This window comes from Salmo salar, chromosome 25, assembly GCF_965601325.2.
Source record: "Salmo salar chromosome 25, fSalSal1, whole genome shotgun sequence".
NCBI classification, from domain to species: domain Eukaryota; kingdom Metazoa; phylum Chordata; class Actinopteri; order Salmoniformes; family Salmonidae; genus Salmo; species Salmo salar.
Genome location: NC_138315.1, coordinates 27,905,717 through 27,923,643, shown reverse-complemented (window position 1 = coordinate 27,923,643; position 17,927 = coordinate 27,905,717). Strand labels below are relative to the sequence as shown.

At 41.9% G+C, this 17,927-nt stretch overlaps 1 protein-coding gene across 2 annotated transcripts in view; it reads left to right on the top strand.

Moving 5' to 3' along the window:
- Positions 1-4,314: 4,314 nt before the first annotated feature.
- The window catches only part of LOC106586462 (zinc finger protein 385B), a 173,274-nt gene continuing 159,661 nt past the window's right edge, over positions 4,315-17,927 (top strand). The window contains exon 1 of one of the 2 annotated variants that reach the window (XM_014173811.3): positions 4,315-4,446. Coding sequence is in view for 1 of the 2 variants with exons in the window: in XM_014173809.3 (XP_014029284.1) it covers positions 4,484-4,532 (49 nt within the window). In the remaining variant the exon portion in view is untranslated. Of the gene's footprint in view, positions 4,533-17,927 lie in introns of both variants that reach the window. The other variant, XM_014173809.3, reaches the window with a different exon arrangement.

The window sequence follows — 17,927 nt, the reverse complement described above, 5'->3', positions numbered from 1 at the left end:
AATCTCGGTAACCGGGTTCCTCCCATTCAACCCTAGTACACACATTTGACCCCCCCCCTTTGTTGAGGGGCACATTATTCCTTTTGTCATGTCTGTGGAAGTTGTTCAGTTTATGTCTCAGTTGTTGGATCTTGTTATGTTCATACAAATATTTACACATGTTAAGTTTGCTGAAAATAAACACAGTTGACAGTGAGAGGGCGTTTCTTTTTTTGCTGAGTTTATTTATACATGGATTTATTTCATTGATCCCTATTATTCTGAAACATTCTCTCCATAAATTAAAGTGAGTCTGTCGAGAAAACTCAAATTAAATGTTCACCAAATTTAACGGAATGGCTTTAGATAATGTGCTGAAAACCCTATTGAATGAACACTCCAAGAAATAATCTGTTGGCCAGCAAGTGTTAGAATTTTCTGTGGTTAAATGACATTTATTCAGCATGCACAAGAGAACCATGCTTTTAAAGCCCGTTACACACCTGCATAAGGTAAGTCTGAATAGCAACTATTGAGAAGTGTGTAGGAAAGGCGTGCGTAGGAAATGTGTACATTTCCTAAGTCTGAATCGGGCCCTATGTCTGTAGAAGTGAATGGAAGTAAAGTGAAGTGGCACCAGTATCTGAAAGGAATGTAGCACCTCTGTGATTGGAGGTCATTTTAGATGCAGGGCTTTTAGACGCAGGCTACAGATTTTCACACTTTTTCTCATTTGTCTCTTGGATGATGTGCTGGAGATAAGATTGTAGCTCAACTAACTTTGCAACAATCAGGTATCTGTTTGATATTTTAGGCACAAGATGTGTACAATGTACTGTATATGGCATGGGTAACGTGCAATGTATGCATTGTGTAGATGTTTAATTGTGCCATGTACACTGCAGTGGAGGCTGATGAGGGGAGAACGGCTCATAATAATGGCTGGAACGGACCAGGCAGGACTGGCAAAAAGTGCTCTTCACAGACGAGTCGCGGTTTTGTCTCACCAGGGGTGATGGTTGGATTCGCGTTTATGACGGTGGCACGTTGAAAGTCACTGAGCTCTTCAGTACGGCCATTCTGCTGCCAGTGTTTATATATGGAGATTGCTCGATTTTATACACCTGTCAGCAACGGGTGTGGCTGAAACAGCCGAATCCACTAATTTAAAGGGTGTCCACATACGTTTGAATATATAGTGTAAATAGTGCTACTTCCAAAGAATTTCAGTCCCTCATACCCACCTTGTTGTGTCCAAATGGCACCTTATTCCCTATATATGGCCCATAGGGCTCTGCTCAAAAGTAGTGCACTACATAGGAAATACTGTGCCATTTGGGACACACACCTTGACTCGTGGGACTGTTCCCTTCTCTATGGAGCTCCACAGGCCACCCTTCCACTACAGCCAGAACTAGGCAGCAAGGTAGTAGACAGCCAGGTAGCAGACAGCCAGGTAGAAGGCTGCCAGGTAGCCAGGTAGCAGACAGCCAGGTAGAAGGCTGCCAGGTAGCCTATACACAAATACTGACACTATAGATCAAGCACGCCATCAGTGTGATGATTTCCCCTGGGCCATACACAGGATGAGTTTACAGTACATTCCCTGTCTCTACTATGCTGAAGAAGTGTCTCACTGAAGAATGCCTCTACAGTAAGCTAGGTAGAACTAGGGATGTGTGGATGGATGTAGCCTAATTGACTATTTTACTGGAGCAGTGTGCAATTTCATGTACATTTACTGGTGTCCCACTGAAGAATGTTTCTATCTGTACCGTAGGTAGGAAGATGGATGCATGTAACTATAGTACCGGTCTGGAACAATTACTAAGTGTGCAAGTTTTATTCTAAATTAGGAATTTTTTTTTACCGAAAATATGCTGAATAGGTGGTGTTCTATTAAAGAATTTAAATGTTATATTATAGATAGCCTACTACTAGAGATGCATTTGTGGATGTACAGTACCAGTCAAAAGTTTGGACACACCTACTCATTCAAGGATTTTTCTTTATTTTCTACATTGTAGAATAATAGTGAAGACATCAAAACTATGAAATAACACATATGGAATCATGTAGTAACCAAAAAAGTGTTAAACAAATGAAAATATATTTTAAATTTGAGATTCTTCAAAGTAGCCACCCTTTGCCTTGATGACAGCTTTGCACACTCTTGGCATTCTCTCAGCCAGCTTCATGAGGAATTGTCACGTCCTGATCCTAGTAAGATGTCATTTTCTATAGTAGAGTAGGTCAGGGCGTGACAGGGGGTGTTTTGGGTTGTTCTATGTTTTCTATTTCTATGTTTAAGTTCTAGTTTTTCTATTTCTATGTTGGGATTGTTTGGGTTGATCTCTAATTGGAGGCAGCTGATCCTCGTTGCCTCTGATTGGAGGTCATATTTAAGTAGGGGTTTTTCTTCCTGGGTTTGGTGGATAGTTGTTTTCTGCTTAGTGTATGTCACCTGACGGAACTGTTGTCGGTCGTTTTGTATATTCATTATAAGTAAATATGAGCTGCGCCTTGGTCCCCTTTATACGACCCGCGTTACAGGAATGCTTTTATAACTATCTTGAAGGAGTTCCCACATATGCTGAGCAATTGTTGGCTGCTTTTCCTTCACTCTGCGCTCCAACTCATCCCAAACCATCTCAATTGGGTTGAGGTTGGGTGATTGTGGAGGCCAGGGCATCTGATGCAGCACTCCATTACTCTCCTTGGTCCACTAGCCCTTACACAGCCTGGAGGTGTATTTTGGGTCATTGTCCTGTTGAAAAACAATTGATAGTCCCACTAAGCGCAAACCAGATGGGATGGTGTGTCGCTGCGGAATGCTGTGGTAGCCTTGCTGGTTAAGTGTGCCTTGAATTCTAAATAAATCACTGACAGTGTCACCAGCAAAGCACCATCACACCTCCTCCTCCATGCTTCACGGTGGGAACCACACATCATCCGTTCACCTTCTCTGCGTCTCACAAAAACACGGCGGTTGGAACCAAAAATCTCCAATTTGGACTCATCAGACCAAAGGAAAGATTTCCACTGATGTCCATTGCTCATGGTTCTTGGCCCAAGCTAGTCTCTTCTTCTTATTGGTGTCCTTTAGTAGTGGATTCTTTACAGCAATTTGACCATGAAGGCCTGATTCACGCTGATTCATGCAGTCTCCTCTGAACAGTTGATGTTGAAATGTGTCTGTTACTTGAACTCTGTGAAGTGTTTATTTGGGCTGCAATTTCTGAGGCTGGTAACTCTAATGAACTTATACTCTGCAGCAGAATTACTCTGGGACTTCCTTTCCTGTGGTGGTCCTCATGAGAGCCAGTTTCATCATATCACTTGACGGTTTTTGCGACTGCACTTGAAGAAACTTTCAAAGTTCTTGAAATTTGCCCCATTGACTGACCTTCATGTCTTAAAGTAATGATGGACTGTCGTTTCTCTTTGCTTATTTGAACTGTTTTTGCCATAATATGGACTTGGAAAGAAATTCCAAAATGTAACTTTTAACAAGGCACACCTGTTAATTGAAATGCATTCCAGGTGACTTCCTCATGAAGCTGGTTGAGAGAATGCCAAGAGTGTGTAAAGCTTTCATCAAGGCAAAGGGTGGCTACCTTGAAGAATCTCAAATGTAGAATATATTTAGATTTGTTTAACACTTTCTTGGTTACTGCATGATTCCATATGTGTTATTTCATAGTTTTGATGTCTTCACTATTATTCTACTATGTAGAAAATTGTAAAAATAGAGACAAACCCTGGAATGAGTAGGTGTGTCCAAACTTTTGACTGGTACTGTAAGTATTCTAACTATTTTACTAGAACTGTTACTAAGTGTGTGCATTTTCAAGTGGCTTTACTCATGAATACATTTTAATCCAGAGAAGGAGAGGGTGTAGAACCACCTAGCTAACTCGACCACATGAAGTTTATGAGAGGAGAGGAAGACCTCAGTGTGTGGGTTGTGTTCTGAACCCTGCACTTAACTTCTAAAATAGTAGATTTACAGGATGACCAACACTATAGCATACAATTAAGTCTCATCTCCCAATAGATTGTTAATGTTGATTTTATTATTTTGAATACTAAAATATAGTTTACAACTGTGCGTATTTACGCATGTTTATTATAGTAAACACCAGCGATTAATGTCAAAGTATTTTTATTTTTTAAATAAAGCTGAGAGAAAGAAAACACTTTTTTTCAGAGCAGGAAGACTCAAGGAAGACGGTACTGGTAGCATAATGTAGGCCATAGTGTACTGCGCGGGCTCAGGTAGTTCTGCTACTGCTGCCTCCGCCCCGGGATGAGCATGCGTGAAGGTTTTTTGGTCAAAGCAGAGCAAGCGCATGCAGCTCATAGCAGTCAAACATTCTGAGCGCGAGTCAGTGGAGAAGGCGTTTGGAACAACCGGCAAGAAAACGGAGACGGTTTTACTTTCCTGACATCCAAGGGTATCTACAGGTAATGCAATACACTGCAAGACGTGAGTTATTATCAAATGGATTTGAGCGGATTTCCTCATCATTTCACACCGAACCATTTGCAAGGTAAATAGATGGAGTCAACTGGACGTTCCCACTTTATTAACGAACTCCTTACATTTCTTCACTGAAATAATAGACATGGGGCATTATTCTTTCATTTTACGCGAAGTTTAGTCTGTTTTTGGAAGCAATTTTCTTAGTTGAAAGTTATTTGAAAATTGAATTGCAATAAAAGTGTTATTCTGTGTCTTCAGAATTTGAAAGCGAGCTTGACTGCGAGAATGTTATGCGAGACTGTTATGTCAACTGAGCATCGTCGTGCGTAGTTTGTTCTCCTATTTTGCGGACCAGTAATGCACGTGTTATTAATTTGTCTTGGCTCTTGCACACATGCCACCTGTTAGGAAATAAATCCATAGCTTCGTGTCAAGTAATGTCATATAATTTCCATGGTGGCTAAACAGGGCATGCATTTCATCCAAAAAATAAAGAAAGAAAAGGACATCTCTCCATATAATTATTAGGTTTTAAGTTCGATTTCTGTCCTATTCAGTGATCGTTTTCAGGCAGGTCAGTCCACCTTGATTGTAGGCAATGAGTAAGATTGAAGAAATTAATAAATAGATCCAGGGGAAAAGACTGATAGTGGGCTAACGCTTTCGCTTTGTGCAGCCTAGTGATAATGCTGTCATTGGGCTACAAGCTTTGTTGTCATGAGATAATCCTTTACAAATCCATTATTCAAATTCTTGTCTTTTGTTGTCTGTTAGGTATATGTGTTTTGTTTAAAATGAAGAGCTGATCTGCCTACAGTGCCCAGAATGCTGCTTGATAATTTTAGAATAAGTGGATGATAAGTCAGTTAAGAACAAATTCATATTTACATTGACGGCCTACGAGGGAAGCGTGGGTTAAGTGCATTTTTCAGGGGCAGAACAACAGATTTTTACCCGGTCAGCTCGGGATTCGATCCAGCAACTTTTCGGTTACTGGCCCGACGCTAGGCTACCTAGTTACTGGCCCAACACTAGGCCACCTGCCGCCCCAATGACTGTATGTATCCACTTTTTGGATCTTGTCTGACATTGACAGAGTATTTTTTTTATACACATTTTACAGCAGGGTAGAGTTAAGTGACAACCATTTTTCGCATGTTTCTGTCTATTAGTAGACTATACAGCTCTTAGAGCAGAATGCTTATCTTTATTGACATAAGTTTTATGAAGTATCAAAGTAATGTCTTCTATTTAGATGTGCTTAATGTATTTGCATATTTAACCATTATTTATTATTATTATTTTTATTTTTATTTAACCTTTATTTAACTAGCCAAGTCAGTTAAGAACACATTCTTACTTACAATGACGGCCTACCCAAAGGCAAAAGGCCTCCTGCGGGGACGGGGGCTGGGATTAAAAATACAAATCAATTAAATAAAAATAAAGGATAAAACACACATCACGACAAGAGAGACAACACAACACTACATAAAGAGAGACCTAAGACAACAACAGAGCATGGCAGCAACACATGACAACACAGCATAGTAGCAACACAACATAACAACAACATGGTAGCAACACAACATGGCAGCAGCACAACATGGTAGCAGCACAAAACAGGGTAATAACATCATTGGCCACAGACAACAGCACAAAGGGCAAGAAGGTACAGACAACAATACATCACGCAAAGCAGCCACAACTGTAAGTAAGAGTGTCCATGATTGAGTCTTTGAATGAAGAGTTTGAGATAAAACTGTCCAGTTTGAGTGTTGCAGCTCGTTCCAGTCGTTAGCTGCAGCGAACTGAAAAGACGAGCGATCCAGGAATGTACAGGGACTCATGCTGAGACCAAGGTCTCTTTCACAGATGTGCACTGTATACACATCTAACACATCAATATACACTGAGTGTACAAAACATTAAGAACCTTGACACAAACCGGTGCGCCTGGCACTACCATACCCCGTTCAGAGGCACTTAAATCTTTTGTCTTGCCAATTCACTCTCTGAATGGCACACATACACAATCCATGTCTCAATTGTCTCAAGGTTTACAAATCCTTCTTTAGCATGTCTCCTCCCCATCATCTACACTGATTTGAAGGGGATTTAGCAAGTGACATCAATAAGGGATCATACTGTAGTTTTTACCTGGATTCCCCTGGTCAGTCTGTCATGGAAAGAGCAGGTATTCTTAATGTTTTGTACACTTAGTGTACACTATACATATCAATATACACATCAACATTCACATAAATTGCCCTAGAGGCACCAATTAATCCAACTTTAGTTTATCTTGAAAAGGGCAAAGCCAACAAATTAGCATCAACATCCTCTTCGATAACACTTGTTGCAGACGCTACACACTTTTAACTAGCCTACAACAAAGGCTAGCTAGCTACTGTTCACTATTGCAGTGACCTGTCTGCCTTTCCATAATTTTTTTTTTACAAGTCAAAATGTGATTGGTTGAGACAACTGTCGCTCCAAAATTCTGCACTAATACAGTTGAGGTGATTTGTTTATCTTGCACAGGATAAAAAGTGATTGGAATTAGTTTTGGAAATAGTTTCGGAACAGGTCTGTCTCTGGACGTGAGCCAGGTGCCCTGTTCCAAGTCCACAGCGAAGTCGGCTCAAAACAAAAGTGACGTAGCCTAGGCTAGATTAAGCATGTAGAGAAATGAGTAGGATTCTGTGTTTTCACATGCAAAAGTGATTGCTTTTGATAAAGACGCTTTATCTGCTCACCAATGAAAACTAGTTTGACTGAGTGGCGCAGATTACGGTTCGATTTGAGAAGGGTGCTCCTCCCTTACCTCTTTTTCCCGTTCACGTCATGGTCCATAGACCGATGCACCATGTTTCAGGTTAATAGAACTCCCTCAATGGAAGATGCCTTCTATCTAGCTTCCGAGGGCTTAGCCAATGGCTGACTTAGCTAGCTAAGTTTATCTACCCAGACTACCAAAGAAAAATCCTGATTGGATCTTTTTTCTCTTCACCGTTAACCCTTTCCTTTCCAACACAAGACTAAATCAGAATATCATTGAAAATATTAATTTAATTACAATACCATTGAAATATTCTTGAAAGATTAAATAGAAATTAAAACAACATGTATATTTTAAAACTACAACAATTATTTTATAAATCCTTAGGGCTTCTCTGAAAACACAGGAGGCCCATTCCAGCCCACTTTAGGAGAGGCAGCCCCTATCCCCACTGGGTATAGTTGATTTAATAATAAGCTATTTTGATTGTAAAGAAATGGACTTGCTTTATTCAGTCACAAATTATCATGGCAATCTCATGGACTGACGCTCCTTGTATCTATAACGCTGCGTATGATCCCCAGCCCCATTCCTCAATTCCAAATCAAGCTGTTTTAGGCTGAAACAAACTCGGGGTTGATTAATCTCCATCTACTATAAAGTAATAAGCTATTATCACTGCAAACTTTGCTCTTGTGCAAACACTTAGGATAGGCCTATATGGTCCCTGCCCCTGTGACTGCTATTGTGTAGTGAGATGAGATAGCTTTTTAAGTGACTGGCAGACCTGGGTTAAAAATATATTTGAAGTCTTTAAAATACTTTTTAGCATTTGCTTTAAGTGAATTATATAGGGAATAGGGTGCCATTTGGGGTGCAGTCTGTAATTAGTCCCATTCTGTCTGGTATGATTTATAGAGCCTCCATCTTAGTGTGAAGGTGATCTATGGGATGCTTAAGCACTGAATGTGTCCCAAATGTCACCCTATTCCCTTTATAGTGCACTAATTTTGACCAGAGCCCTATGGGCACTATATGGAGTAGGGTGCCATTTGGGACACACCCACTGTATCTTCTCCTCAGCCCTCCACCTGTCCTGTCCTGTAGCTATGGTTCTAATCATTCTCAGTTTATTGGAAGATAATTGTCTTGTGATGGGGAAACAATGACATTGACACTGTTGACAGTGATATGATGAGCCTTGTCTAGCAGCACAACACTACTGTTTCACACCCAGAGGGAGAACCTGATATCACCGACACTATCTAGCTATGATATGAATAAGTGATGCTGACTGTAACCAACTTCATTGGCATTTATGGATTATATCAGTCAATGCTTTTGGCATATTATAAACAGTACATTACTTGCATTAACTAACTGCAAGATGTTTTCTCGTTAAAGGTTACATAATTATATAAACTGTTTACAAAGTAGAATTAGCTAAATTAATGAATTGCTATATATATGAAATATGCCAATACACACCTCTCTCTTTCTCTCTCTCTCATTCTCTCTATGTCTCTATCTCTCTCTCTTTCTTTCTGTGAATGCAGCAAATATATTCACATTCCACATGTGGGCCTATTTCTACTTTGGTGGAGCTGAGCCCAGGGGCTGCCTCTCCTAAAGTGGGCAGGAATGGGGCAGAAAGTAATATGATAACTGACCGCACCGTGCCCAGGAGACTGGGTCTGTGTCCCAAATAGCCACCTATTCCCTTCCTAATATATCCCTATATAATGAATATGGTGCCATTTGGGATGCATACTAGGGTGGAGGGATGAAGAGATGGAGGGAAGGTCAGCTAGTTTCAGTAATTAGCAATGATGGAAGGTAGCGGAGAGGAATCAGAGGAAGACTCTGATTTCTTTCTAAAGGGGTAATGAATCATATTGTGTTGTTCCTGACAGGACTAGGACGTTAGGTTATATATCAGGAGAAGAAGAAAGAGAAAGGGAACACTGTCTGTCAGAGAACAACCAATAGAGATTCTATGTGCAAAATCCATGCTGCAAACTTTTCTATACCATTTAGCTGACTTGCAACTTACAGTTCCGTGAGTGCATATATTTTGTTATATATATACTGTATGTGACACGAGCTGGAATTGAACCCACAACTCTGGTGTTGCTAGGACTATGCTATTATTAGCTGAACCACACAAAACCACACATGACTATTCTTAATTTTTTTTGTTGCCTTTATTAAACTAGGCAAGTCAGTTAAGAACAAATTCTTATTTTCAATGACGGCCTGAGAACAGTGATTTGTTCAGGGGCAGAACGACAGGTTTTTACATTGTCAGCTCGGGGATTTGATATTGCAACCTTCCGATTACTAGTCCAACGCTCTAACCACTAGGCTTCCTGCCACCTTCTTGTGTGTTTGTCTTTGTTACTTCTTCCCAGTGATATAGACGAGTCGCTAAACTTTTAGTCACTAAATCTTTAGTCCAAGTTGAGTCCCAAGTCCCCAGTGCTCGAGTCCAAGTCTGAGTCACCAATGGTCGAGTCACGAGTCCCTAAGGCAATTTTTAAAATTAATAAAATAATAATGATTTTAAAAATACTTAGTGCTGGTAATATGGGTCATAACTTTTGAACAGTTAGGGCTAGAAAAAAATCAGTTTTCTCTGTAGAAAAGAGAGAGGCTTGTCAGAACCTGGCTATGGAATGCAATGGGGAAAGTGGGAGGGTTGAGCAAGACAGTCTATTTTTCTATACCCAAGGGGGAGAAAGACAATCAAAGCTAGACTATTGTTTTACTGTTAAACTTAATACCATTGTTTTTAACTTCATAAAGCAGCTTGTGTTCCTTAACCAGGCAACTAACTACTATGGAAGGCTGGAAAACCAGTTAGCAAGAGTCACCTGCACGATGTGTATGATCGGAGGCTGAGTAGAGTCTGCCTGCCTGCGTGTTTTCCATTTACCAAACGCTCTTATCCTGAGCGACTTACATTAGTAAGTGCATACATTTTCATCCTGTCCCCATGGGAATTGAACCCACAACCCTGGTGTTGCGAGTGCCATACTCTACCAAGTGAGACACATCACTGCGGCTTCCATTTCACCTCTGATTATAACAGCTTATTGCAGCCAATATTTCTTTCCTTCAAGTGGACTTTTAATTCCTCCCCTGCATCGGATCTTGTCAATTTATCTAGTTGGCCTGTCATGTCCTGACCAGTAATAGGGGTTATTTGTCATTGTAGTTTGGTCAGGGCGTGGCAGGGGTGTGTTTGTTTTGTGTTGTCGGGGTTTTGGGGTTTTGTTCTATGTTTTGTATTTCTATGGTTTTTCTATGTTGTATATTTCTTTGTGTTGGCCGGGTATGGCTCTCAATCAGGAACAGCTGTACATTGTTGTTGCTGATTGGCAGTCATACTTAGGTAGCCCTTTTTCACCTGTCGTTTGTGGGAAGTTGTTTTTGCATAGCTGTGTTTAGCCTGCAATACTGTGCGTTAGTGTCTTGTCTTGTTACGTGTCTCAATAAAAGTTAAAATGAGCACTCAACCCGCTGCACCTTGGTCTACTCCGTACGACACTCGTTACATGGCCACAGTGCTGTGTGGCTCACTGGCATGACACCCTCTAACTAAGCTCTCTTTATGCATGTGTTATTTCTCTGTTTGTTTGTCTCTTAATCAAAATGCTAATCACATGGCACAGCTAGCACACTGACACGGGCTGCCAGGAAAAATTCTAATTTGACCATTTTCTTCTTGTCAGGAGCTAAAGTTCATATTCCAATGTTTGTGATCTAAAATATTAAGATATGCACTCATTGGAAAAGGCAATATACTGATGATCAGGGGATGGAACTGCATTTCAGTACTTTATGTATTATGTAATAAAATAGTGAATCATCAGTTTATCGTGACTCAACACTATTATGGAACGATATGCAATACCTCAAACATGGACATGCCACCAGTAAAAACAGAACAGCAGGTATTGGCACAGGTCAGGGCCGGTATTCACAAAGCGTCTCAGAGTAGGAATGCTGATTTAGGATCAGGTCTCCACTCGTATTCATTATGATTTAAGAGACAACACTGATCCTAGATCAGCACTCTATGAAATAACACATGGAATCATGTAGTAACCAAAAAAGTGTTAACAAATCAAAATATATTTTTGATTTTAGATTCCTCAAAATAGCCACCCTTTGGCTTGATGACAGCGTTGCACACTCTTGGCATTCTCTCAACCAGCTTCACCTGGAATGCTTTTCCAACAGTTCCCACATATGCTTAGCACTTGTTGGCTGCTTTTCCTTCACTCTGCAGTCCTCATCACTCCTTCACTCTGCAACTTATCCCAAACCATTTCAATTGGGTTGAGGTTGGGTGATTGTGGATGCCAGGTCATCTGATGCAGCACTCCACCACTTTCCTTCTTGGTCAAATAGCCCTTACACAGCCTGGAGATGGGTTGGGTCATTGTCCTGTGGAAAAACAAATGATAGTCCCACTAAACGCAAACCAGATGGGATGGTGTATCGCTGCAGAATGCTGTGGTAGCCATGCTGGTTAAGTCTGCCTTGAATTCTAAATAAATCATTGACAGTGTCACCAGCAAAGCACCCCCACACCATCAAACCTCCTCCTCCATGCTTTACGGTGGGAACCACACATGTGGAGATCATCTGTTCACCTACTCTGCGTCTCACAAAGACACGGTGGTTGGAATCAAAAATCTGAAATTTGGACTCATCAGACCAAAGGTCAGATTTCCACCGGTCTTATGTCCATTGCTTGTGTTTCTTGGCCCAAGCAAGTCTCTTCTTCTTATTGGTGTCCTTATTGGTGTCCTTTAATTCCACAAATTAACTTTTAACAAGGCACACCTGTTAATTGAAATGCTTTCCAGGTGACTACCTCATGAAGTTGTTTGAGAGAATGCCAAGAGTGTGCAACGCTGTCATCAAGGCAAAGGGTGGCTACTTTGAAGAATATATTTTTGTTTAACACTTTTTTAGTTACAACATGATTCCATATGTGTTATTTCAGAGTTTTGATGTCTTCTCTATTATTCTAATATTCTATTAATATTAGAATAATATTATATTATTCTTATTATTAAAATAGTAGAAATAAAGAAAAACCCTGAAATGAGTAGGTGTGTCCAAACTTTTGACTGGTACTGTAGGTCCTGGATGTTAGGAAGCTTGACCCCAGTGAGGTACTGGGCCGTACGCACTACCCTCTGTTGTGCTTTATGATCATATGCCGAGCAGTTGCCATACCAGTCGGTGATGCAACCGGTCAAGATGCTCTCGATGGTGCAGCTGTAGAACTTTATGAGGATCTGGGGACCCATGCCAAATCATTTCAGTCTCCTGAGGGGGAAAAGGTGTGGTCGTGCCCTCTTCACAACTGTCTTGGTGTGTTTGGACCATGATAGTTCATTGGTGATGTGGATACCAAGGAACTTGAAACTCTCGACCCTCTCCACTTCAGCCCTGTTGATGTTAATGGGGGGCTGTTCGGCCCTCCTTTTCCTATAGTCCACGATCAGCTCCTTTGTCTTGCTCACGTTGAGGGAGAGGTTGTTGTCCTGGCACCACACTGCCAGGTCTCTGACCTCCTCCCTATAGACTGTCTCATCGTTGTCGGTGATCAGACCTACCACTGTTGTGTCGTCAGCAAACTTAATGATGGTGTTGGAGTCATGCTTGGCCACGCAGTTGTGGGTGAACAGGGAGTACAGGGGGGGACTATGCACACAACCCTGACGATCAGCGTGTTGTTGCCTACCCATACCACCTGGAGGCAAACTGTCAGGAAGTCCAGGATCCAGTTGCAGAGGGAGGTGTTTAGTCCAAGGGTCCTTAGCTTAGTGATGAGCTTTGTGGGTATTATGGTGTTGAACGCTGAGCTGTAGTCAATGAACAGCATTTTCACATTGGTGTTCCTTTTTTCCGGGAGGGAAAGGGCAGTGTGGATTGCGATTGAGATTGTGTCATTTATGGATCTGTTGGGGCGGTATGCAAATTGGAGTGGGTCTAGGGTTTCTGGCATGATGGTGTTGATGTGAGCCATGACCAGCCTTTCGAAGCACTTCATGGCTACCGATGTGAGTGCTACGGGGCAGTAATAATTTAGGCAGGTTACCTTCGCTTTCTTGGGTGCAGGTTAAGAAAACATTTGTTTTCCCAAACCCATAAACCTTACCCTAACTCCTAACGCAAAACCTAATCCCTTACCCATAAACCTAATTCTAACCCTGACCCTAAACCTAACCCCTAAGCGTGAAATTGCTTTTTTCCTTGTGGGGACTGGCAAAATGTCCAAAACACAAACACACTGATGTAGGAGTGAGTTTAACTGTATTGATGCAACGTCAGGTTATCTGCTTCTACGTTTCTTCATTTATTTAAGGAATATATGCATTGTATGTTTTATTTAATCTATCTGTAACCTTGGTTGAACCTTTCAGTTGGTCTGTCTTCTTCTAGGCCCTTACTGATATCTTGTTATGAGCCCTGATATCTTCCACTGGACCCATTACTCTCTTTGAGGTCAATGTTGTTTAAAAGGAAAAACAGCTCTTCTAGTGGGGTTAGAGTGGAGTGAAACCTTTAGTGTTTTAGTATACTCATGCAGAGGTGACCCTGGTTAAATATATATGTGTTAAATTATTTAGGGATTTCTAGAAGTAAGAGTTTCAGTGAGATGATCGGTTGAATGTTAGTTACCACTGACAATGAAGCTGTTGTCTTTTTTTCACATTAGATTTTAGAATTTCAAAATGTACTTAATCATGTTTCACTTCAGTTGAAATTGCCAAAGGCTACAACTGCACTGTCACACTATGATTCAAAGCAGACTTCCTGACTGACAGCGACTGGGTAAAATAATGCCTCATACGTACAGTAGGCTGTTGTCTTTTTTTCTCACATTTGATTTTAGAATTTCAGTGAGTCCTTAATCATTTTCCACTCAATTAATATTACCCTAGTTGTAGCAGCAGCCGCTTCTTTTTGTATGGATTGTGAGTGATTGAGTCATCATATCATTTACAAAAGTGCGAATCACTGCAAAAATCACAGAAAGCTTGTGGATGCACTGCGTGCTAACAGAACAGGACTGCGGGCAGCTGAGCAGAAATGGAGGAAAATTCATTAATCCTTCCCCTCCCTCCTCTATACCTTCTCTTCCTCTCTATCTGCTGCTAAAGTCAATTTCTATCACTCCAAATGTCAAGCTTCTGTTTCCAACCCTGGGAAACTCTTCTCCGCGTTCTCCTCCCTCCTTAATCCTCCACCTGCTCCTTCCTCCCTCTCTGCGGATGACTTTGTCAACCACTTTGAAAAAAAGGTTGACGACATCCGCTCCTCATTCACCTGAAGCCTACTGAGCCCACTGATCCCACTCACACAAAACTACCCTACGCCTTGACCTCTTTCTCCCCTCTCTCTCCAGATTAAATCCTACGACTAGTGATGTTCACCCAACAACCTGCCCACTTGACCCCATCCCCTCCTCCCTTCTCCAGACCATCTCTGGAGACTACCCCCCATTACTCACTTCCCTCATCAACTTATCCCTGACCACTGTCTGCGTCCCTTCTGACGTCAAGATGGCCAGAGTAACTCCCATCCTCAACAAACCAACACTCGGCCCCTCTGATGTCAAAAACTACAGACCGGTTTCCCTTCTTTGTTGTCTTTCCAAAACACTTGAGCGTGCTCTCTCTCACCAACTCTCATTAGCTCTTTCAGAACAATCTTTTTTACCCTTATGGTGGAAATTACAAGATTATGTTATAATGCTGTTATTGCATCAACTGGTTGTTTTATGCAACAGAATAAGGATTGTTAGAACACTCATCTGTGCGTATTCTACTGAGGATGGACCTCTAGAAGATTTCCGATGTCTTTGGGTGATACCGCATTCCAGAGCATGAGTTAATGTTTCTGTTCTATAAGGTACCAGGGAGAGATGACTCCAGGGATAGACCCTGGTCTCAACACAGTAACATACTGTCTGCTGTGAATTATAAGTTTCTTTCATACTAATCTTATCCTTGTGACCCATTCCATACATCTGTTGTTTGTCATGTAGACTGAAGGAGGATGGACTTTGCTATAAAATGCTGTGGCTCAAACCAGCTCGTTAAGTTCTCAGTGATCACCTCCAGGGGTGATAACCGACCAGATCCATTACTGCAGTAATTAAATAATAAAGTTTGATTGTTTTGAAGAAATGTAAAAGTCTCTCCTTTTGATTACAATAACACCACCTCAAGCTCAACCTCGACAAGACGGCGCTGCTCTTCCTCCCGGGAAGGCCTGCCCACTCCAAGACCTCTCCATCCTGTTTGGCAACTCCACGGTCTCCACTTCCCAGAGTGCAAAGAACCTTGGTGTGACCCTGGACAACACCCTGACGTTCTCTGCAAACATCAAAGCAGTGATTCGCTCCTGCAGGGTCATGCTCTACAGCATCCGTAGAGTACAACATTTCCTCACACAGGAGGTGGCGCAGGTCCTAATCCAGGGACTTGTCATCTCCCGTCTAGACTACTGCAACTTTCTGTTGGCTGGGCTCTCCACTTGTGCCATCAAACCCCTGCAATTTATCCAGAATTTTGCAGCCCGCCTTGTGTTCAACCTTCCTAAGTTCTCCCATGTCAAACCGCCCCTCCGCACACTCCACTGGCTTTCAGTTGAAGCTCGCATCATCTTCAAGACCCTGCTGCTTGCCTACAGAGCAGCAAGGGGAACTGCCCCTCCTCCCATTCAGGCTATGCTTAAACCATACACCCCAACCTGAGCACTCCATTCCGCCACCTCTGGTCTCTTGTCCCTCCCACCCCTACATAAGGGCAGTTGCTGCTCAGTCCAGTCAAAGTTCTCCTCTGTCCTGGCATCCCAATGGTGGAACAAGTTTCCCCATAAAGTCAGGACATCAGAGTCCCTGCTCATCTTCCGAAAACGTCTGAAACCCTACCTCTTTGAAGAGTATCTTAAATTACTTTGCTGTTAAATACTTTGTTGAGGGGAAATTTACTTGATACGATTGTGATGTGTTGCTTTCTCACCCAGCTATCTTAAGATGAATGCCCTAATTGTAAGTCGCTATGGATAAGAGCGTCTGTTAAATGACTAGCATGTAAATGTAATGGATTCACTCTGTAAAACCTGTGCAAGAGAGAGAAGGAGTGAAAATCAACAAGGCTCAAAGTTAAAATGCATTAAAGAGGGGGGTTTCTGCCAAAGCAGGCATTAAGTTACATGTAGAATACTTTGTATGGAGTATGTAATGTAAGGCAGCAAAGCTTGAATAATGAGGCTGATGTAGATGGAGAGAGAGAGAGAGAGAGAGAGAGAGGTAGAGAAAGGGGGAGAGAGAGAGAGGAGAAGAGTGAGTGCCAGACAGATTCCACATGGAAATGCATGTGGGAAGCAAATTGAGGGTTCATTTGAATATTGAATCTAAATGTGATAATTTTACCGCTTCATCAAACTTGGGAGAGAGAGGGTGTTGACTCAGTTACAGCTGGGAAACATTAAAGCACCTCTAATCCTTTTAACACTGACACCACAGAGCCATGCAGGGCAGGGCAGGACACACACACACGATTGAGGTTATAGGAAACACACCACAAAAACCAGATCCTGATACTGGCCGAGAAACTGAGTGAGGGTCAGCTACAGTCAGTGTGCCACACACACACACACACACACACACACACACACACACACACACACACACACACACACACACACACACACACACACACACACACACACACACACACACACACACACACACACACACACACACACACACACACACACACACACACACACACACACACACACGGTCTGCTTCTGTCCCACAGTCCCTAACATCTGCACTGGGTCAATAGAAAAGGCCTTTTTATAGAAACATTAAATAGAGTGTACATTAAACATACTCCCTTATGGCAAGTGTACCACTGAGGGTTTTAAATAGAGTTTAACATGCTGTAGGCTGTGTCCGAAATGATACCCTATATAGTGCAGAGGGCCCTGGTCATAGTAGTGCTCTATAAAGGGAATAGGGTGCAATTGGGAGGCATCGATTGTCCCGTATGGCTAGTCGGCCACAGAGGGTAGCATAATGGTATTCTAATTCCCCTAGCTTGCCCTCCTTCTCTACCCTCAGCCTCAGGTCGGTGTTTCTGTCTGGGAGTAATATTACAGGGATCATGAAGATGTCCATTAACCGAAGTGCGCTGCTGTTTAATTTTTTATGGTTCCACTATATAAATGTGAATTGTAGTAATGGTGAATGGCTCACTGCACCTCCTTCCTCTTTGCACATGTTGTCATTATCCTCTCTGGGCCTGACAGAAATCACATCGGTCTGAAATCACTGCAGCCAGAATAGTCTTTATTTCTGTTGTATCTGACTAGCCTGGGATATTCTGTTTAATTTTTGACTCTCAATGTTGTGGTTTAATATTGTATGAGGCATTATTTTCCCTTTTTCAGTCTATTTGTCTACTTTGAATCAAAGTGTAGTGCAAAGTGTGGCAGCAGGGCAGTCACAAATGTAGTGGCTAGAAGTCAATAGCTACAGCAGGGTTTCCCAAACTCAGTCCTGGGGACCCCCTGGGCGCACGTCAAATAACCAAGTCATCATCAAGCTTTGATTATTTGAATCCGATGTGTAGTGCTTGG